At 43.7% G+C, this 21884-nt stretch overlaps 1 protein-coding gene and 1 long non-coding RNA gene across 2 annotated transcripts in view; both read left to right on the top strand.

The window, feature by feature from the left end:
* LOC135421385 (uncharacterized) overlaps positions 1 to 15643 on the top strand; it is a 36728-nt gene extending 21085 nt beyond the window's left edge. The window contains exons 2-3 of the long non-coding RNA XR_010433980.1: positions 2754 to 2851; positions 14673 to 15643. This is a non-coding gene — a long non-coding RNA (uncharacterized LOC135421385). The remainder of the gene's footprint in view (positions 1 to 2753; positions 2852 to 14672) is intronic.
* A 606-nt stretch (positions 15644 to 16249) lies between these two features.
* Positions 16250 to 21682, top strand: VMA21 (vacuolar ATPase assembly factor VMA21). Its single transcript, XM_064669786.1, has 3 exons — positions 16250 to 16404; positions 18154 to 18263; positions 19720 to 21682. Exons 1-3 carry the CDS (start codon positions 16349 to 16351, stop codon positions 19860 to 19862), a joined length of 309 nt encoding a protein of 102 aa, XP_064525856.1. The 5' UTR covers positions 16250 to 16348; the 3' UTR covers positions 19863 to 21682.
* The last annotated feature ends 202 nt before the right edge of the window (positions 21683 to 21884 follow it).

Raw genomic sequence — 21884 nt, forward strand, 5'->3', positions numbered from 1 at the left:
CTCGTTGGAGCCGTGCAGTTTGCCCAAGAAGCTTTTCCAAGCTTTGGGACAGCCTGGAAATCTTCACTTTGACTCACAGCATTTTGTAGTGTGGGATTATTTAGGGAAATTGTGTCAAATTCCAGACTATTATTCCTCAGTTGCCCAAACTCAGCCAAATAAGCACATAGAAATGCATGATACTCTGTGTAGTATGTGGGAGCAGAACTTAAAATGCTGGAAATTTTCAGTTAATTATTGGATCCACAGGATTACAGATCTCCAGCTGGATGAACATTGTCCATGGTCAAGGGTCTGCATATGAGCATAGCTACGTGAGTGTGTGCTAATTTCTGTTTATGCTGGCTACAGGAGCACAGCTGGTATTCGATCTGGGATGAAATCTCCTGCTCCAAAGTCACTCCTTGGAAAGTCTTGAGCAGATTTGTGTTGGCTGGTTGGGTTGGTATCTGGCCACTGGGTTGTGTTGTGTGACTGGGGTGTTTTTGATGGAGACTAAAAACAAATTTCTCACATCTTGCAGAACCACAGCCTGAATCCCCCATGATTTCTGAATATTCGTGAATGTAATAACAGGCCTCTGTGTGTGGCAGAGAGCTAGACACAGTCTGCCCACTTCCAAACAAAGTGAAAGCAAGTCGTGACTTGCTTTCCAGTTGGCCACATCCCAGCCATAGGTCTTGACGGTGGTCTAGATGAGATAACCATGTTCTCCTTGTGTGGCCTTAAATTCTGCCAAAATTCTAGGGGACAGAGGGTGAAGTAGCTTTTAAAGCACTTAGGGAGGAAAGGGTCTGTACTAGTGCAGCAACAAGGGCACAGCTCCCTGGGACAGAACGGGTGCATCTGCTAAAGGGAATATCCCTCTACAAGCACCAGTATTTTGGGAGCTGGGAGTTACATAGCCCTTCGACCTGTGATGGAAAGGATGGGTGTCCCTCAATGACAATTTAATTTTTAAAAGAAGGGAGCACAGGCACTTTCTAAGCTGCCTGGAGCATGAATTTAGTACACATAGTTTCTGAAAGGACTTTACTAGCCAACTTCTTCTCGATAAGCCTGTATCTCCTAGGCCAGTCTAAGTTGGGCCTTTCAAGCAGACAACCCTGAGGCACTGCTCTGTGTCAGGATCAGGACTTTAAGGCTGTCTGCACAGTAAGGATGCAAAGCTTGTTCTGCACCCAGGATTATATATAGGAAGGAAAGTATGCTTCCTCAAACTGCTTGCTGCTCTGCAGCTGAGTGTACCCTTTCAGAGGTTATCATAACCCAGAAAGAGCACTGAATTTGCACTTACACTGCTGCTGGCACCTCAACTAGTTCATTGAGAAATAGCACTCACACTCCTGCTGCGGTGTAATGACTCTTCCAGGGTCACCATGATCCTTGAGTCTCAACATCTCAAAGTATGAAAAGTATATCTGTCTTCAACGGAAACTAGTTGCTATTTGTGATTCAGACAGAGTTCTACTCCTTGGGCTGCTCAAGGAGAAGATGAGTGAAGGTCGTGGACCTTTGTGCTAGTGCTGATGGCCACCCTGGGGCTCCCTGCAGGGCATGGCCAGGCCTCCTGGGCTCCACTGACCTCCTGTCACTCTGCAGGAGCTGTGCTTGAAGGGATTGGTGCACTGCACATCAACCCAGACTGGCACTGGCCCAAGTATGGGGCATGTGCAGCTCTCCAAGGGGAGAATGCCAGACAGAAAACTGCATGGAGCAGCTGGCTGAGGCTCCTGTGACACTACCACACAGACAGGGTTCTTGCAGCTGAGCCTTCCCCACTGCTGCAGTGACTTTTTCCACATGGAGCATCACTAGTTGTCTTTGAATACCTGAATCTGTCTTCTGTCAGTTGTGCCCAGTACCAAAACCAACTGCACATTGCTGGGTTGCTGTTTGCTGCCCAGCCACCCAATCCATCCACTTCCCACTGGCTGGGGGTTTGACCCACCTCTGAGCCCACTAATCTTGGGTGATGACCTAGAGTTTCTCAGGGCCAAAACACCACCAAGAAAAAGCAGCGTGCCTTTTTAGTAGGTCCACACTCAGGGCATTGCTTCTCTGTGCCTGCTCTTCACTGTCCCCAGTTTAGTTCTGGCACCCCAACTTTAGCTCTTCTTGTCACCGTGCTGTCTCACACCCCAAGTGAGGAGAGCAGTGCTTCAGTTCACACCCCTCGCCTTGTGAGTGACCCTTCAAAGAAATCCGTGTAGTGACACAAGTGATTTTTATTGAGTCGTAGGACTGTATTTTATGCTCTGAAGGAACATTTACTTCATATAAAGGCTTTGACATTTTTATAGAAGTGGCTATAACTGTGTTATTTCATACAAAGAAGAATTTATTAAGCCTGGATCTGAATCTCCTTTTTATGTTATGCAAACGACTAATAACAACCCTTCTTCATTACCAGCTCAGTGCTCGGGCCAGGGCTATTAAATCCCCCCTTCTTTCAGTCTGCATCTATCAGGCTGCCACATTAGGCTGCAACATCATCAGAATTCATAAAACCAGCCCAGACTTGTACTGGGATTCGAGGCAACAAAATTAAAACCTGAGTTGCAGAACACAATGTTTCTTTGGCTGTTGTTGAGGTATTTGGGGGCACGGTCTGTTGACTGAGGCATGACAACACCTTCATCACTTGTAATTATAAAAAAATTTCACAATCACCATATAGTAGGGAAAAAAATAAAGGTTCATTTCTCTCACTGCTCTGCTCAGATTACACATTCTGCTTTTTGTATTTTCAGGAGTGGTTTCCACTGTGTACCATCCGGACGTGCAACATTCCCCCCCAACACTGCTACTCCTTTCTCTGCTCTTGTCCTGGAGGTGGCTACAGAGGAGGGTATGTGACACTTGGAAGGGCTACTGGGATGTGCCTGGGAAGACTCCATTGCATTCTGGGTGATCTTTAGACCTTCACACTTGTAAGACTAAACTCAGTTCTCTGAAAAATCTTTCAGTGGGTTGGAGATTTGCTTGGGGATTGTGTGATACACTAGATGTTTAAAAGCAATAAGGACTTTACCTCACGTATAGTCAACAGAACAGAGAAGTTCTTGAGAGAATAGCCATCCTGGGCTCATCTGTGGCTGGATATATGGGGACAGTTCCCCAGGAGTCAGGTGTGCATTGAACTTTAGTGGTGTATCCCAAAAGAAAAGCCCATTTCTCCTCAGTCTGGGATGACCACCCCACCCCTGAATCTGGGTAAATGAGCTGAGGACAAGAGTTGTTTCTCTGGCTTCTGCATGTTCTGAAAATACAGCTGAATTGAGTCCTGTAGGTGAGAAAAGCAGAGGAAGACCTTTTTTTGTGGATGTGGATAGGATTTTGTGTGGGCTAAACACCAACTGTTCAGCATCTTTTGTGGATGGATCCAGCCCAACCGATCTGAAGTGGCATGTGCTGAGCAAAAAAATACATATCTGAGGGAGTTTCTAGCCATCATGTATGGAAGAAAGGGAGAAGAAAAAGGCATTCCTGTGAGTTTCATATTCTTGGCAGGGGAAAGTCAGTGCTCTCGCTAGAGCAATTCCAGGAGCTGTAATTATGCTTTTGTGTATCAAAGGAGAAGGGTGTTTACACCCAACCTCGTCTCTGGGTAGATGAGATGTTCTGTCTTGTGAAATTGTCACCTTCAGGCTGGCTGCTCTCACACAGCTAATGCAGAGCACAATTTTCCCCTGCAGTGTAGTTGTAGCAACCTGCCAATGTTCACCCAAGGCAACACCAGTTTTCCCTGCTTTCATGGCCTTTAGGTCAGACTCTGGCCTGACAGAGAGTGCTAATGCAGATTCTTCAGAGCTCAGTCTGTGACTTCCATTATAAAGCATTAACTCTATAAAAAAAGAAATGTGTTAGTATTCCAGCAAAACACAGACATAATTTAGATACAGAATAATTACCTGTAGTGAAGCCTGGATTGATGTGAGCATCAGTCTGCTCTTTCTGGATTCATGTCCAGCCTTTCATTGGCACTCCTGGGCATGCCCCAGGTCTGTTGCAGAAATGGCTATGCCGAACACCCACGGTCCCAGTGCAAGGACAGCCATGGGCTGGGGGCTCTGCTGGCAGCTGGGTCCTCAAAGGTGCTGCTGTGGTCTGGGTAAGATACCCAAACACAGGGTTTGGGTATCTTACAGTTCACTGATGAGTAGAGCAGGTAAGGACTACAAAGCTTCAGCCTAAAAATGAAAAATAGTTGCTGGATTATGAAATATTATGCAATTAAACTAACATATTTTTTACCATTTAATAGCCAGAAATAAACTTCTTTGATTATGGCTCAGCTGCCTTTCCCCCTCTACCAAAATAATTTCAGGAAAGTGCAGCCTGCCTCTAGAAACAGCTTAAAAACAGGGGGTTTAATGAAACAGAGTTAAACAAAACCCCAGACCCAGTCATCCTTCCCACCCAGGGCTCCCAGACGTTCACGGCCACCCAAGCGTGATCTGAGGGCTCAGCACAGCGACGCTGAACAGAGGACCCCGCAGCTCGGGGTGTCGCGGACACGGGTGGGTGGGTGGGATGGTGCCGGGTGGGCTCCTCGGCGGCGGGTGCTCATTCCCTGCTGCGCAGCTCCATCTAGGGGCTGCTGCCTGCCCGGGACCCGGGAGCAGCCGGAGCCCAGCATCTCCCGGGCAGGATTCCGGGAAAGGGCAGTTCCGGGAAGGGGAATACTGTGGCTGCAGGAGCCCCAGAATGTGCCAGCTGCCTCCAGCCATGCTCAGGGGTATGGGAGCGAGAAGGATTTTGTTATCTAACGTGCTGCAGCCCTGGCATCAGCAGGATTTGAGCCTGGGAAGCACAAACAGGATGCAGTTGTTTGGGCAGGCAGAGGTGACTCTTCTTTGCGATGGCACTGGACACATTGCTCAGGCTCTTAGAAGCAACTCCTCTTTCCATCAGGTCTCTTCTCAAACCTAATCTGAATAAATTTCTTCACTGAAAGGGTGGTCAAGCATTAGAAAAGGCTCCCCAGGCAAGTGGTAGAATCACCATCCCTGGAAGTGTTCAAAAAACGTGTGGATGGGGTGCTTGTGAACAGGGTTTAGTGGTGGACTTGTCACTGTTATGTTAATGATTGGACTCGATGATCTTGGAGGGGAAGTTTCTGGTATGGTTTTCTTTGTTGTACTATGTAGAAAGGACTTTAATGAGGACCAGGTCTGAGGTTCTCTGAGGAGGACCTTGTTTTTCAGCTCCTCAGGAAGCTCTGTATCCCTCATGTCCCATGAAGCTGTTCAGGGGGGAGGAAAACAGATGATTATCAATGTTGGGCTCTGGGGGGGAATGGGACATTGCAGCCTTTACAGGTGCCATGAAGGGAAAGAAAAAGCAAACCCCATGGCATTATGCATTTTCCTTTATAGGAGAAATAAACCCTAAAAATGTGCAGATTCTGAATGTCTAACGTAGGGAAAGGGCTGGGGAAGTCCAACTGTGAACCAAGTCACTCTGCTCCAGGCTTACCGGAGAGCTGGTGAGTGGTAATATGACCAAGGACTAATTGCCTTCAAATAACTGGAAAACCAGCTCCAGGGCAGCTACAGCTGACAGGGAACCTGCTAGCTCTATCTGAAGCATATTCAGGAACAGATCAGTAGCAGTGAGAGTCTGCACGTAAAGTCAAGACTCGCAAGGATTTGCTAGTTAATCTTGCCAGAGGAAAGATTGCAGTTATGCCATAGCAGTGAAAGGAACACCCTAATCCTTAACTGAGTTCGCTGACAACCACAGTTACATCACACCCATTTTTCAATGTTTTAGATTAATTTTGAGGGGGTCCTTCTAAACTGAAGAAAAATTGGCCAGAAAATGAGATCTTTTCTCTTCTGTATGCAACAGTCACCATGTCTTAACATAAGGTTTCATTAAAGGCCAAATTCCTATCAGTCTGAGCAGAAAGAGTAACAAGCAAAGGAAAGACCAGCAAGCGAAAACACCTCGTTGCAAGAAAGAGTCAGGGAGATTCAGTGAAATGTGATTATTTATTTAGAAAGTAATTGCTTTATCACTGGTAGATGTCAGTGAAACAGCAACATTCATCACCAGCCTGGAGCTACCACCGAGCTAACGTCCACATTCCCATGCCATGTACTGAGGTGTACGCTGTTCGCTGCAGCCAGATCAGTTGTGGATGAGGGGGAGAAAGGGTAGCAGTCCTTTGGTGTCCTGGTGAAAGGCCTGGCAGAGGTAAAGGGGTGTTTTCTCGTTTTCACATAGATAGCAGAAGTGTGTGCCTGTCATGGGGCAGAGACGTGAGGTAATGGAAAGTTACGACAGTGGAAAGCAAATAGAATCCTGCCCAGGCTTCTGCACCTCCAGGTCCTCTAAGGCTCCCTGTTCTTCAGCAGCTTGTCAAAACACACAGGTCCCTACATGCAAAACAATTACAGAGGAGCACTGATGTGTTTGCCTGTGTGCTGAAAAGACTAAAGGTAGTGAGAAGCCTTCACCTGAAAGGAGGGGCCATCATGTCGAAAGGAAAGGTTGAGAAATACTGGCCTCTGCAGCACACAGGGTGCTTTACCCCCTTCGCATCTCCCCATGACTGCATCCCGTCCAGCCAAAGTCTGTGGATCACGGTCCTTCACTGCCTGCTGGAGAGCTGCTCCAAAGATCCCTATCTGTCCCTGTGTTCACCAAGAGGTCTCCAGTGGCAGGCCTGAGTATTTTGTCTTTTCTGTGCTACTGTATGTAGAAAATCAGAAAAAATTAAGTCTAAATCCTGACACCCTCTGAGAGCTTAAGCTGTTTCCCAACGTGAGTTTTAAAAAGGCTGTGACTTGTGTCCCTGGTGAGGTCTCGGAGGAGTTGTGGTGGTTCCACATGTCTAGGGAGAGGACCACCAGTTCTGGTGTGCAGAGGCAGTGGTGACTTTCTCCCCTCTTTTTGATGTCTCCAGATCTGAAAATCTCCAGAGCTCCAGATTTTCATATCCCATACCCCTTCTGTGGTTAAAAAACAAACAGACACATATTTGCATTTTTAAGATGTACAAACGAACCATCCCCATAGATATTTGACTACATGGTTGTGCAGTGACACTTTCTGTACTTGCCTTTTTCCTGGAGCAAAGCAAGCATGTGTGCTTTGGATTAGGCAAAGTGTTTCACTGAGAGACTTCACTGAGAGCAAGGACACGCTGTTGATTCACTCTGCAGCATCTCCTGGTGACTTGCTCCTCCTTGTGCCTAACAGGAAAGCTTGGGTAAAGAGAGAAGCCTGACTTGCACCTCTCCATCCTTGGTGGAGAAAATATGAAGTGTGCTACACAGTAAATTAAATACATGCATTCGTGGTGCCTTTGAGAAGTGTTCGTTCACCCGAAAGCTGAATTCAGGCTCTGGCTGGATTTATAAATGTCTTTTGGGTGAGTACAGGATCCAAACAAATAACTCCTGTCTCTGTAGCTGATCTTGGAGAATTTTATTAGCTAATTAAGGTGCCAAATGCAAAGGACAGAACTGAAGCCACAGTGTCAGTTAAAATTTAGTTACTCTGTTAATTGAGTTGAGGAAGTCTGGATTATATCATAAGCTGCTAGCATCCTGTATGGCTATTAGAATATTGCCATTCATTTTACTGGAGAATGCAAATAGCATCACTGTCATACTGAAGGATGGCATAGCATGTAACAGGATGGTGGAAAAGCTGGTAATTTTATAAAAGTTTATAAATTTTGGTGTGTGGATGGCCTAGTGAGCTGGATCTCTGCAATGCTTTCCAGGACACAGGACGAACAGGGACTATATTTTGTGTCAATGCAATGAAAATAACATACAGATTCTCTGGAGCAGGGAGAAGGGAAAGCAATTTTCATGTAATTGATGTTGTGAAGCTTATCAGAAATTCTTCACTTTTAGGACTGTCTCAACAATGAAATTACAGGTTTTTAAATCCTCCCACACAATGCAGTCGTATAGTAATATCACTAATTGTTGTGATACAGTATTATTTACTCCCAAGTACTGCCTTTTTTATTGCTGGTTTAAAATACATCTGTCTGTATGTGTTTGTATCTATCAATCTTCTGTCTAAACCAAATCTCTCTGCTTAGCTTCAGAGTCCTGTGGGTCCCCTGCACTCAGCCTGTGCCAGAATGTTGACTGGCCACGGCAGAGCTGCAGGTAAGCTGAAGGTGTTCTTTCTCCTCCTTTGGGAGTGGATGCTTCCACCACAAAGCCAAAGGTTTTAGGAAGCGGAGAGATCCAGCAGTGTCTAGGAGAATCTGAAATCTGTATTTCTGATATTTTTGGGGGGAGTGTGGAGACAATTTTAATTTTTTTTTCTCTATGGTGATGCATGGAAACAATGTTCCCTAAAACATGCTCTTTACTGGTCAGCCACACAGGGTGATTTTTATTTTATCCTAATTCCCAGTGTGTCTGTCTATACAGTGTGGACACAGCTGGCTCGTGGATCTCACTTGGTAATACTATTTGTTTGAATTCTGGTGACTACTCAAATGCACCAATGACTACTGCAAAGGCTGCTTTGAATACAGCAGCTGTTCTTTCCACCTTATCTTCTATGTTTTGCACCTGCAGACAAATATACAAAGCCCATAACTTTATCTCGCATATGCAAAATGATCTTCAAGGGCATCAGCAGAAAACAGGGGCAAACAATAATTAAATACATGCATTTATCCCAGTTGCTTTATTTTTACTTATTTATCAGCAACACAGTAGTTTCAAGTAAAAAGTCCTCAGAAGACTTGATTCCCTTTCATTAAAGGGAAAAAACATCTATCTCATGCATATAACCATGACATGAAAAATGCAAGTTTAAGTCTCTCCTTTGCCTCGATCTGGACAAGTTTCTATGACTTGGGCAGGCTTTTTAGTATCAGATATGGGAATGGGGGTCCTAGAAGTATTTAGCTGAATTTTTGGGGGTTTGACTGCTCCACTAGTAACTTCTTAAAGGTCTACAGTTTCTAGTGCCAGCTCCTTACAGCACCTGGACAAAGATTTCCCCAATTCTGGTTATAAAAAGATGGCAAGAGGTCTGCCAGGACATGATTAGAGCCAGAAAACTTTGATTTCAAATTAATTAATTAATTTTAAAGGAGTTTGGGACTTTGAGATCTAATCAAAATGAGGTCTTTATTTCATAAATTGGATTATTTTCAGAACATATGCATTTCAGAACAGAAAATTTGCATTTATGTCCTGGAATGGGCTTACGGAGTACTTTTACCCCTGTACTGTCCTTTCAAGGACTTAATGTTAGTAGTAGGTGAAGTAACCGTAATATTACACATCTGCCAAGAGAAGTAATTTTTTTGTTCACCGTGTCACTTTTACAACTATCAGTTTTTTTCAGGTATCCTTTTTAAGTATGTGGGGTTTTGGTTTGTTTCATTTTGTTTCTGATGCTGCGAGATGAAGGTAAAACACAGTCCAATTCCTTCTTGAAATGATGGTTCGAGACCCTGAGGGCCTGTGCTGCTTCAGCACTCACCTGCAGGAAAGGGAAGGCTGCAATTCTGCTGCTGAGGGTATCTTTTGAAGGAAAAGGTCTGTCATCCCAGAGCTAGTAGGCATAAAGTATTACAGTTCCCATTGCACAAAACAACAGCCTTTTTACGAGCAGACATTATTCAAGCCATAAACCCCATGCATGTTTCCGTCCTCTGTTAAATGTGTCTCTAGATCTATCCAGGGAACAACTGCTTTTCCAGTTTATTTGTATGGGTGGAGTTGAGGAACACATTTAATGTTTGTTGCACAATCCCCTGCTATTCAGACTTATGGATTGCTCTTTCCCTACTGCTCCCAGTGCACTGCAGCCCTGGCCACATCCGACCCAGCGTGGAGCTGAGTGAGCCAACCCCAAAACATGCTCTGATGGTACAAGGTATCGCCTGGTTGCATTTCCTCTACTTACCATCTTTCTTCCAGTGGTGCCTGTGAATTCAGCAGGAGAACAGGGGTTTTTTTCTGTGTCACCTGCTGGGACTCAGTGCTGCCCAGCTGTCCCCACTTGGTGCCTGCAGAGTGTTGGTTGCCAAAGGAAAACCCACTCCAGGAGCAAGCTGGCAAAGATGTAATGGGGATGATGGCAGGTAGAGTTCATGCCTGTGCCTCAGCCCTAATTGCTTTTCTAGTATAAGTGCAGGTAAATTCCTTAGAGAATCAGATAAGGAAGATAAAAGCCTAACACAAAATAAATGCAGAAGACCCCCCTACACTCCTAAATGAATGGTTTTGGTGCTTCTGTGTTTGGATATAAAAGTAGAAACACTTCTAGTTTTCTATGGTTTTTATGGGCACTTAGAGCAGCCCAATTGTTCTGTACTTGCTGAATACTTTTTTCTTGGAAAATTTCTAGTGTTAACTAAAAATTGATCTCTTTGTGGCTAAACCTTTAGCAAAGGTGGACAGTGTTCGTGATCTGCCTTAGCTAAACAATACTGTGTCATATTAATCGGATGTGAATTTTTTGCACACATGATCATGTTACAACCAAGGAACAAATTTTCATCAAATGAACAGGTAGAACTTCTCTAAATTTAATTGTTGTTGGTATTTTATTGTTTTATGCTGATATAGTGGCAAATAAATTATAGAATTATCCACCTCACCACCCCTGCATTTTCCTGCCCCAGAAAAGAGAGTTACACTAATGGAAAAGGGATGTTGAGGTTTATTTGGTGCTAGAAAACAGTAACAGAAAAACTGAATGCTATGTAACTCCAAGTTGTAGACTTCAAAGGGAACACACCTGTTATGCTTTACTAGCTGGGTCCTGTGTTCTAGACAATAAGTCTAGTCCCTAGACAATAAATTAATTTCCTAGGAATTAATAACTCCTTATTATGATTGGTTAGCTACAAAAATCTGAAAAGTTTGACCTCTGCTATAAGTATAGGCACTGTCATGTCTCAGCAGTTGGGGGTAACAAGCTGAACGTCATTAATCCATCCTTTGGAAGATCTTTGTAGATAAGGCTTTGATCCATAACATTCTCCTTGAGATAAGAGGGAGTGCCTGAGTCTCTGCACAGACACAGCCAGGTGCTGGTTTGATGTTGCCTGTGCTTGGGAGTGGAAACAACCACTCAGGTGAACAGTGCAATGAAAACAGTCCATTAAGCGGTGGAGTTACATCATGTCTGGGGAGCTCAAAGAACAGAAACTGCAGCCGTGCAATGTAGAAAGTACACTTCAGTAAAGACCCTACTGGGGCTCCTATCATGCCTTACCAATACTAAGATTTATTGTATTTCAAGGGCTTTGTTGTGGTCTCTTTAGGTTGAGAGTTTCCTTTCATGTGTTGTATGTTCCTGTTAATGTCAAAGCTAGTTGTCATGGCAATTTTTAAATTGTTTAATGGGCTTTTTAAGTCTTCTAGAGTTTAAATCATACTGTACTGCATTGGGTTTGCATGGCAAGCTTTTTGTGGAGAAGGCTACAGGGTGAGAAGATACCAGAAGCTTCTCCTATGTCCAACAAAGCCAATGCCAGCCAGCTCCGAGATAACCTGCTACTGGTCAAGGCTGAGCCCATCAGAAACATCACCCCATAACTCTCCATCTTCCAGAAAACCTTTTGCACTTTCCAAAGCTAACTATAGCCCAAGCAGCAGTGGGAAAGAGTTATGTTTTCTGTGCTTTGTGCTAATATACACTACTTTTTGGAAAAGTACCGTCCCCCCCCAAACTGCAAAAGAATTCTACAACATCTGCTCTATGGTCAGCACTGTGTGTCTGGGCAGAGGTATAGAATGTCTCATTCTGGTTTAATTGCATGTAACATGTAAAACTTTTACTACATTTGCTTCTACAAAAAAAGAAGATTTCTCTTTCTTTCAGTATCTAGAGTCTCACCTGAAATTGGTAAATATTAGTTGACTTCTATCAGCTGTGGGAATGAAGCCTTTCCCACTCTGGTAATGTAGGTGCCTCAGGTATTTCACAATGCCTGTGGAAGGCAGCCACTTCATCAGTAGCCCAGTGTTTTCATTGCAGAATGACAGCAGTAATAGCAGGAGGTGAAAATTACACTGTGAGACTTCTAAGCTCTATTAGCTAAGAGGGGTGTCTAAACTCTTTGCTCTAACTTATCCTGGAATGTGCAGTAACAGGTAATATAGCCCTATAATGCTTAGATAAATGACTTCTTTGCTAACCCAAGCATTGATGTTACTATGGTTGTATTTCCACAGCACCTGGGTGGGCAACTATGTAGCATGCTCTATGCTTGTTGGGCTTTCAGCCTGGATTATCACAGAGAGTTTTAAACAGAGTCAGCCAATCCATTCATTTTACCTTTTGTTAAACTTACCTCTTTTTTCTGGGGTGTAGAGGTTGACAGAACAGATAAATAGAGTATTTACAGTAATGCTGGAGTCAAGAACATGAAGAAACTGAAAGAGGAAGGGGTTGGTAGGAAAAGCTAACATCTCTAATTAGATCAACAGAAAAAACCCACAGTGTTCTAGCACAGAAGTCCTCATTATTCAGCAACAGAGACTTACAGTCCCTACAATTGTCTAAGCTCTATCAGATGGTGTAATAAAAGACTTTATTGCTCCCTACAAATGCCAGGTCTCTTATATAGGAATTGTCCCACTACACTGCATATCCAGTCATAAACATTATATATCCTTCCCCCTAGCACAGCAAACCATGACTTGAAATAAAACCCTGTCTGACATCTTCCTGCTCTTCTACCCCATCTCCTCTGGGGCTAAGCTCTAACCATGTACAAACACTTACTAATTGTAAGCAAGTGGATAAGAATTTCAAAGCTAAGGCTGCACAATGCTACTTGCTTGCTGCAGGGAAATGTAATTTCAAAAGCCAGACCCTTGGATCACTTGGCACTTCTGCTAGACCAGGCCATGCAACTGAGCTTGTTATTGGTTCCAGTAACTACAGTCCATTCCCTGCTTCTGCTCCTTTTCTGGTCATCTTCCTTTCTGATATATTACCATGGAAACAAATCTTGAAAAAAAGAAGTATTCACAAGCAGGTGGTTTTGTTTTTAGATACCATCTCTTCAGTTTTCACCTTTACAGCACTGGTCCTGTTGGGGGCATTCTCTTTCTCCAGCTGCCACTAGATGGTATTGCTTCAGCAGGCACCTTCCCACCTGCTCTGCACCCTTGCTGAGACACAGACCACCAAAAAAGCAGGGGCTGGCTTTATTTTTTATATTCTTCAAGCATCTCCTGGCAAATGTTGTTGAGGACAATGTCTTAGAAAAGCAGATATTTAGTCTTGGAATTGACAGCTTCTTGTGCTTGCAGCACAGTTTCTGCTTAAGGGCAAGTTTTGTATTTGCTCTATAATCCAGAAGGTAAGACAGGTCTGTAGTCTGCCTGAAATTTCAGAATTCAGGTATCGAACCTGAAGCAAGCAGGCAAAACTTTGTATGCTCCAAGTCTTTTAAATAACTAACACGAAAATGCGAATGAAAAGCTTATTTTTCTCTCACAGTTGCAAAATTTTTCTAATAGTTTTGTATTTCCTTTCTGTGCTCACAAAAGAAAAGCAGTTGAACATACAGGAAGTCATTCAGCAAAATCATTATAAGTCTAGTAGATGAAAGCATTAGTGTGATAAGATATGAAGTAATTTTATATTAAAAGTTAATGACTTGGACTGTTCAGCCTTAGGAGATTCACTACTTTCTAATCCTTTATGTGCATCTTTATGGTAAGTTTATACGATGTGAAACTTATTCCACTTTTATGTTTCTATGTTTTGTTCTTTTCTTATTAAACTGACTTATGTCATTATTTTTCCTACTGGAGAAACAAACAGGAAAGTCAAACCAGAAGTGGAAAGAACATTATCTAGCGATTAAATGTTCTCCGCATCCACATTCATACTTTTTTATCATACGATTTATATCTTAACTATAACTTCACTTCACTGATTTTTTTGATACATTATTTTTATTCACTGAGAAATAAACTCAATTCATTGAGTAAACAAAACCTGCTCCCACAGGTTTGTGGAATTTTGTGAGTGGCTAGCTGGATTTTAATTAGATGTTTTGAAGAACTAGTTGGAAGGTTTAAAGTAGTGTTGCACAGCAAACCCTCCTTGCATCCCCATCCAACTGAGTAGGGGCTACAAAAACCCCCCTTGTCCACACCAGCCCTCTTCTGCCCCCCTCATGCAAACTGTCTCTCTTGCTGTTTCAGCTGGCAGTGGAATCAAACATTAGGAGGACTGTTCTATTTTAAAAGAGCACAAAATTGGTTGGTTTACAGTGAAAGTGTGACCACAAGAGCCAGACCTGACCCTGTAAGCACTGAACTGCCTGAGCTGTGCTGCATCTTAGCAAGCAGGAAAGAGTTGCCAGCCAAGCTACATTCATTGCTGGGAAAAAAAATGCTTCTAACAACATTCAACTTCTTTCTCACATATACTGGAGAAAACATAATAGAAGGCCTCACTATGCAGAATCAGAGGGTTGAAAATGAATGCTGAAGACAGTGTTGCTCCTTGCCTTCCACCTTTACACGCTACAGCTGCCAGTGCAATTTAGTGTCCCTTGTCTCTAGCCAAGGCAGAAGAAACTCACTCTGAGTAAGGTCTGAGAGACAAGCACACAGCAGGAACCACCAAGAACAAAGTGCTTGTTTCCTGATCTTACTGATTGCAAGGAAAACAACCCTCTCGTATTTCTTCTCTTGCAGGGCAGCAGGATGCCATGCTGGCCCAGGAGGGAAAGAAGAGGCCACTGTGCTGTGTGGCACTGCAGCAAGAAGCAGGGCAGAGGCCACCGTGCTGGGCTGCAGGAATGCTGGATATCTGCACACTGCAGGAAAACATGAGGAAGGAGTCATGTGTGGAGTTAGTGACTCACACAATTAAGATTTGGCATGGCTGAGTGGGAAGATAGCAACATGGTTTTCCCATAAAAGGGGCAAATATGTTATTGCTGTGGTATATGAGATTTAATTAAATGGCAAGGTCAATTCAAATGCTTCCAGAGCTTTTGTTTGGAAGCTTGCAAGGCTTTGTTTCCTGCTAAAGCTGTTCATTGAGTATTACCAATTAGTTCCCCTGAAAATGAGACCGATTTCATAGCAGAGACTATAACACTCTGGGCTTCTGTTGAAAAGCTGTGTTCAAGTCAGTTCCTTGGTGAGTATTTAAGCAGAGTAGCTTCAACAGGAACATGAATTAATAGCTTGAACAGAGTATCACCTTGGAAATGCTTACTGCCCACCAGGCTAGAGGAGAGTGAAGTCTGCCTGAGTCCTTAGTCTCTCATTTGCAGCACCTGTTAGTTATTACCTGTTTCTCTCAGATTTTGACCAGAAGTTTTTTCTTTGTCTGGAGAAGGAATTTCAATTTAGTGCCAGGAGAGCGGGAAACCTTTAAATGAACAAACCCCCCTCCTAACAGGACAACATAGAGACGATTTGCAGTTTCCTTTTAGCAAATGCCTTAGCCCTGTGTTATTTCATTTATGGTGTTTTGTACTGGTGAGTTCATCAAAATGTGTCAGTTCCATGGGGTTTTTGGCTCCAAGACCACTGCCGTTTGCTGGTAAGCCTTGACCTTTACTCAAGACATCTGGTGGCAATTTTGCTGTGCACAGACACTCTCCATCTCCCTCAAGGAAAGCACCTGTACAGTGGCACTGATTGCGCTGCTGTTTCGAGCTGGCAGAGAACCTGCACAGGGTGGTTTCCTCTAAAGAGTCAACTCTGCCCAAGCCCAGCAGAAGCTGCTGCCATGGTCCAGACCCCAGGCTGCCCTCCATTGCTCCATCCCCTCTTCCCTCAGTCCCTCCATCTCTCCATCCCTCTGTCCCTTCATGCCTCCATCCTTCCATCCCTTCATCCCTTTGTCCCTCAATCTCTCAATCCCTTCATCCCTCCATCCATCCATCCCTTCATGCCTCCATCCCTTTGTCCCTCCTTCCCTCTGTCTCTTCACCCCTATATTGCTGTATCCCTGCCTCCCTCCATCCTTGCATCCCTTTGTCCCTGCATCCCTTTGTCCCTGCATCCCTTTGTCCCTCCATCCCTCCACCCCTCCATCCCTCCACCCCTCCATCTCTCCTTTGTCCCTCCGTCCCTCCATCCCTTCATTCCTCCATCCGTCCATCTTTCCATCCCTCCACCCCTGCATCCCTCCATCCCTTCATTCTGCATCCCTCGATCCTTTTATCCCTCCATCCCTCCACTCCTCCCTCCATCTCTTCCCTTCCTGGCGGGGCCCCCGCGCTGCAGTTCCCACCTCCCACCGCTAGGCCGCGCCATGCCGCCGGTTGCTATGGCGACAGCGGCGCTGCCCCTCCGCGCAGGCGCGGTGGCTGCCGCAGGTGCTGAGGCGGCGCAGGGGCCGCGGTGGGGCCGCCATGGAGCGGTTCGGGCCCGGGCCCGTGAGCGCCGTGCCCGTGGCCGAGTTCAGGCCGTGAGTGCCGGGGCGCGGGCAGGGGGAGGGCTCGGCGGCGGGACGGCCGGGCGGCGGGACGGCCGGGCGGCGGGATGCGGGGAGGGCTGCGCGCTAGGCCGCGGCGGGCGGGGAGCGCGCCCGGCACCGCCGGGAGACCTCCTGGGGGAACCGGGGGAGAGCGTCCGCGGGGCGGGAGCGGCTGGTGGAGGGGCCGCAGCGGGAGGAGGAAGAGGAGACCCCGGGTTTGCCTGGGCCCCCCCGAAACCCAGCGTGGAGGCTGCCGGGCCGCAGCGTACCGCTCCGAGCCGGGCTGAGCTCCGAGCCGGGCTGAGCTTACACACGAATGTTTGTTTTTGCTGCGTAGGGAAAGCGGTGAGAGTATGTCAGTGTAAGAAAAGTATTTGTCAGCAGTGGAGTTTTTAACTTTGGTAATAAGCTGGAGGTCATCTTACTCTTCTGTGGGTAAGTGCTGATAGAAGAGTTTCTGATTTCCGTAGGAAGATTTTGAGTGGAGTTGTGCTCGCCACTCCCGAGACCCCGAGGCAAACGCTAGTAAAGGAAAAGATTCCGAATGCCCTTCTTTTTTTATGCTGCCTAAATGACCAGCACATGGCCAGCAGGAAGTGCTGTTGGATGCAGTGTAGGAGCTGTGCGTGGCTGCACGTGACTGTCAGAGGATGAGAATTTTTTTCCCCACTTCCACTTTTTTTCCAAAGTAATGTCAAGATTAAAACTGATTTCAAGCAATATGCTATGGCACAGATATGTCTCGATAAAACTTTTCGAAACTACTTACACAAAAAATGCTTTGAAGGTGCCTGGGAGTTTTAAGAATTATGTATCCCTGACTTGTGTAGGCTTTTGTGCATATTTGTGTTTCAAAGCCCTTAAGGACACATGCCCTTGAATCAGGGAGTCTTTGAAAGTCACAAGGATATTGCCTGGCTGATGTGTTTGCTTGAGCATAAAATGATGTGGTCAGCCAGGCAGAGTGAGTGAGAACTGGTGGAAGCACACACAAAACAAGCTCTGTGTGGTGTTTTGTAAACATAAAACCTGTTCTAGCAGATCAAGTTCAGGGAGACCTCACCAAGAACATAATCCTTCATAGTGATTCTCTGGGTTTAAGTCTGTGAAGGCAAAAGAAGTTTTGGTGTATTGGCTTCATGTTCTGAGTATTGCTGCAGTTATTCCAGCTTTCTTAATGGAAGCTGATAACTTATTTTTAAGTAGAGGACCAATACCCCAAAAAAAGGGAACTTTCAGTAGTTAACTGTTAAAATCATTCTGTGTACTTCCCTCTATATCCCAGCCTGTAGAATTTGTCATTTTCCCGGACTTGTAGTTACTGAAAAAAAAAAAGAAAAAGAAACGAACTTGGCAAGTTTTAATGCAGAAAACTGTCATGTGACAAGTGCACGTGACTGATATTAGATATTTAATAATTATGTGATAGTATACTGATAAATGTATTAACATAACTCCCCTAAGTTGCTAATGCTTGCAAAGCAGTAACAGGGAAAAAAAATCTAACGATTGTTTTTAATCTTGTTTTTGAGCTCTGACTGGCAAAATCATTACATCATTTTGAATACTCTCATTTTTATTGCAGCAAACAAATGCATATCCCAAGTCTTTTGCTTCTAAACAGTACATTTACTCAGTTCTTGAAAAGTAATTTGCTTTGGTTTGGGACAAGTTCTTGTCCTGTTTCAGGTGTGTATATTGTGACTTTCTTCTGTGTGTAACTTCTCTTATTTATTTCAGAAATGAGGGTTCATTAACATCAACTTTAAGAACGCTTCTGTTCTTCACAGCTCTAATGATTACATTACCAGTTGGGCTATATTTTTCATCAAAGGCTTATGTATTTGAAGGTAATTCTGCTTCTGCCAATTAGTATTATTATTACAAAAAAAGAGGAAAAGCACAATCCTGTAATAGCATCTGTATTCTTCCTGTTTTGTTTCCTTCTGCAGACCAAAGGTTCCGTAATGTCTAATTAGAACAGAAAATTATATAAATGGTCAATGCATCCTTCCCTGCATTGTGATCTGCAATCCAGTGTTTGCTGTTTGTTATGCAGTGGCTTATATAGCACAGAGGTGCATTGTTCCCCTTACCTAAAGGGTATCTAACACCACCCTACAGCAGACTTTTGTCAGAATCATCAGGAATATGTTTCCTGCAGGTATTGCTAACTAATCATGTGTTCAGGGCAGAATAATGTTGTTTGTGGGGTTTCTCTTTTGCTTTTTAAAACATCTGTATTTGTAAGTGTAAACAATTCCTATATGCAATTTCAGATATTGAATGTGGTTGCTTGTAGAACTTTAATTTAAAAAAAGAAGGAAGAGGGATTTTAACTGTTTGTTTGAATAGCTAGCCATGTTGTAGTCTCGATTCTGCAAGGCTTTAATACTTTTCTCCTGCAGTACTAGGAAGTTATCTCCTTCAGAAGTGGGGAGGAGGGAGGGAGAAGGCAGCTGCTTTTAGGAGCAGTTTGTGAGTATGAAACTGAGTTGTTCCAAGGCTGTTCTCTTTGGTGTGTACTGCTGTATGTAGTACATAGAAGGCTCAAAGCTTGTTAAGTAACTTTCAAGATCCCTTTTAGCTTTTTTTTTTTATCTGAAGTGTAGCAAACTGAGCCTTAACTTCACTGTTAATGACAAGATCTGTCAGCACTGAAAGGATTGAGCTTGTCTTTGAAGGGTGGTATTTTTGGAGTGGTGTAATGTGTGGTTTTTGGTTTGCTCTTTGGGGGATTTTGTTGGGTTTTTCTTAAATTAATTAAGGGAAACAATATTTTGGTGTTTGCTCTTCCGATATTTGAAGGCTTATTTCAAATGAGATGTGTTCATGTAATTTAGCTGGTGGGGAGTTACTGTTTTATGGTCTAAATATAGAAGGTAACAGTCCTCTAAATGTAATTGTTCCACTGTTTTCTCCTGTTACAGTGGCAAATAAATTACAGATTCTCCCCCTTCTTCCCTCCCCCCACCCCCTCATTTTCCTGCCCCGCAAAGAGCGTTAGGAAAAAAGGATGTTGAGGTTTATTTGGTGCTGGAAGATAGTAGCAGAAAATGTTGTAGATAAGCTGTTGACATCAAATCCCAGGATATTTCATCCTAAACATTGAACACTGCACTGTTGTTTTGTTCCAAAAGTATTTTCAGGGCCTTTGACTATCACAGTGAATTCTTTCCTACGAATCATTTTGAGCTCAGTCTTTTGATACAGGAGCACTTGTAACTTTGGCCTTTAGGAAGAATTGTGACTTGCCGTGTCAGAGTTCCTAATAACTGATATTCTTTACTCTCTTTGTTTTCCCAGGTTCCTTAGGAATGTCCGACAGAGACAGCTATTTCTATGCTGCCATCGTGGCTGTAGTTACTGTTCACGTGGTGCTTGCTCTCTTTGTTTATGTAGCGTGGAACGAGGGCTCGCGGCAGTGGCGGGAAGGCAAACAGGACTAGAACGAAGATCATGTCGTCTGGTGTCTACAGACTGTAAATCAAGGGTTTTTTGTGAGCTGAAGGAAAAGCGTTCTTCAAAATGTATAATACATGTGTACAAAAGGAGGCTGGTGCCTCAGCTGTGGTTGAAATAAGACTTGTGCTCATCTTGCCTGTGTACCCTTGTTTTCTGTGATGTTGATGGAAGTTGTTCTTTAGCCAGCCTCTGTTACATCAGGCTGAGGAGGTCTTCACCTGCAATTAGAATGGAATAATTATATATTTTTGAAAACTCCTGTAGCTATTTTTGCCTCTGAAATAACATTGGCATGAAGCAAGCATTACATTTTCAAGGAATTAAATTGCTAGTTAAAAAAGCTGCATTACTTGCTGTCCAACTATAGTGGAAAAGATTGAACTTCACTTTGCTGTGGATAGTTTCCTGATTTGTGGGGAGTGTTGTTTAACCCCAGCCAGCAACTGAGCACCATGCAGCTGCTCACTCACTCTGCCCTCCCAGTGGGATGAGTGGAGGAATCAGGAAAGCAAAGTGAGAAAACTCATGGATTGAGGTAAAGACAGTTTAATAGGTAAAGCAAAAGCTGCACACTCAAGTGTGTTTGTTTTCAGCACAAATCCAAACCATAGCCCCATGGTAGCTATTATGAAGAAAATTACCTCCATCCCGGCCAAAACCAGCTCAGTGGGACAGGTGTAATTAATACATTTCTGAGTTTAGAAGTAATTTCAAGAAACAGAATTGTTTAGGAACTCAGGTGATGTCTTTCTAATGTGAAATACAACTTTTTTGTTTGTTTTCAAATATATTTTTTATTGCAGTGTAAAATTCAGTTTTCAATTTCCCTTTATCTTGATGATGCAAAGGAAAGGGCATAGCATATTTTTTGTATGTCTTTACACAGGTATGTATCTCCTTGATATTTGCTAAAGGATGCAGTTGGATTTCCTGTGGTAAAGCAGTGTCAGTAACAGCTATAAGCTGCTGGAATGGATGGCAGGGGAAGGACCAAGAGAAACAAGCTGTATCCATCTGTAAATGGTGTCCTTTATGAAGCAGAGAACACAAGAGTGACCACACAGAAAATTGCCTTCTCTTCATGAATACTTACTTGTACACTGTGAAATGATACAACATGTTGATTGTTTTCTTTCTTCCTTGGTTGTGTGTATAACTTTCTCTAGTCAAACCATAGTGAGATTTTTTGTGTTGTGGGATAACCCAAATTTCATTCCACTTCTGTGCTGTTAGCAAGCTTTTTAGTCTCTGGATACAAAATTCTCCTAAGGTTCCAGCAAGGCATAAAACTTTCCTAACACTGATAATGGCTGTTAAGCTGTTGTGCTTGAGGTTCTTCTGTTAATTTGAGTTTTCCAGATTAATGTATTGGTTTAGCCTTTTTTGGAAGTCTTTTGCATAATATGGGGCTTGGCGTGGTTTTGGTGCTGCATATGTCCATGATAGAACCCAGGCATAAATGAGACAAAAATTGGTTATCTCCAGTGGTTTGAGGAATGTGTTGCCAAGTCTCAGTCCTCTCTTATCCACCCCAGTGCCAGGTGTGCACAGGCATAGACACCATGGCACACTAATGCAAATCAATTTTTGCACTTTGCTTCTGACATGTTAACTTTTCTCATCCAGACCCCTGTTGGCAGGTTGCTGCCAGCAAACTGAAGAATCGTCTGAGTACTTGAAACACAAAGTTAGTTTGTATGTGGGCATGTTGGCTTCCCATTCTCCAGTGTATGAACTGTGCATTGTAGAACAAATACTTCCTTTTAATAAAGAACTACCCTGCAATACAAGATCTGGTAAACAAGCACGTGTGCTGAATAGTTTTTGAATAATATGTTTAATATACATAGAACAGCATAAAAGAAATATGTAGCACTGCTCACAGTGGAGAATAAATGAAGAGTTAAACCTATGGTAAAAGGATGTTGAGGTTTACTTGGTGTGGAAGACAGTAACAGAAAAACTGAATGTTCTAGAACTCTAAGGTGTTTGTTTTAGTGGGAGCA

Source organism: Pseudopipra pipra, chromosome 13 (assembly GCF_036250125.1).
Source record: "Pseudopipra pipra isolate bDixPip1 chromosome 13, bDixPip1.hap1, whole genome shotgun sequence".
Classification (NCBI taxonomy): Eukaryota; Metazoa; Chordata; class Aves; order Passeriformes; family Pipridae; genus Pseudopipra; species Pseudopipra pipra.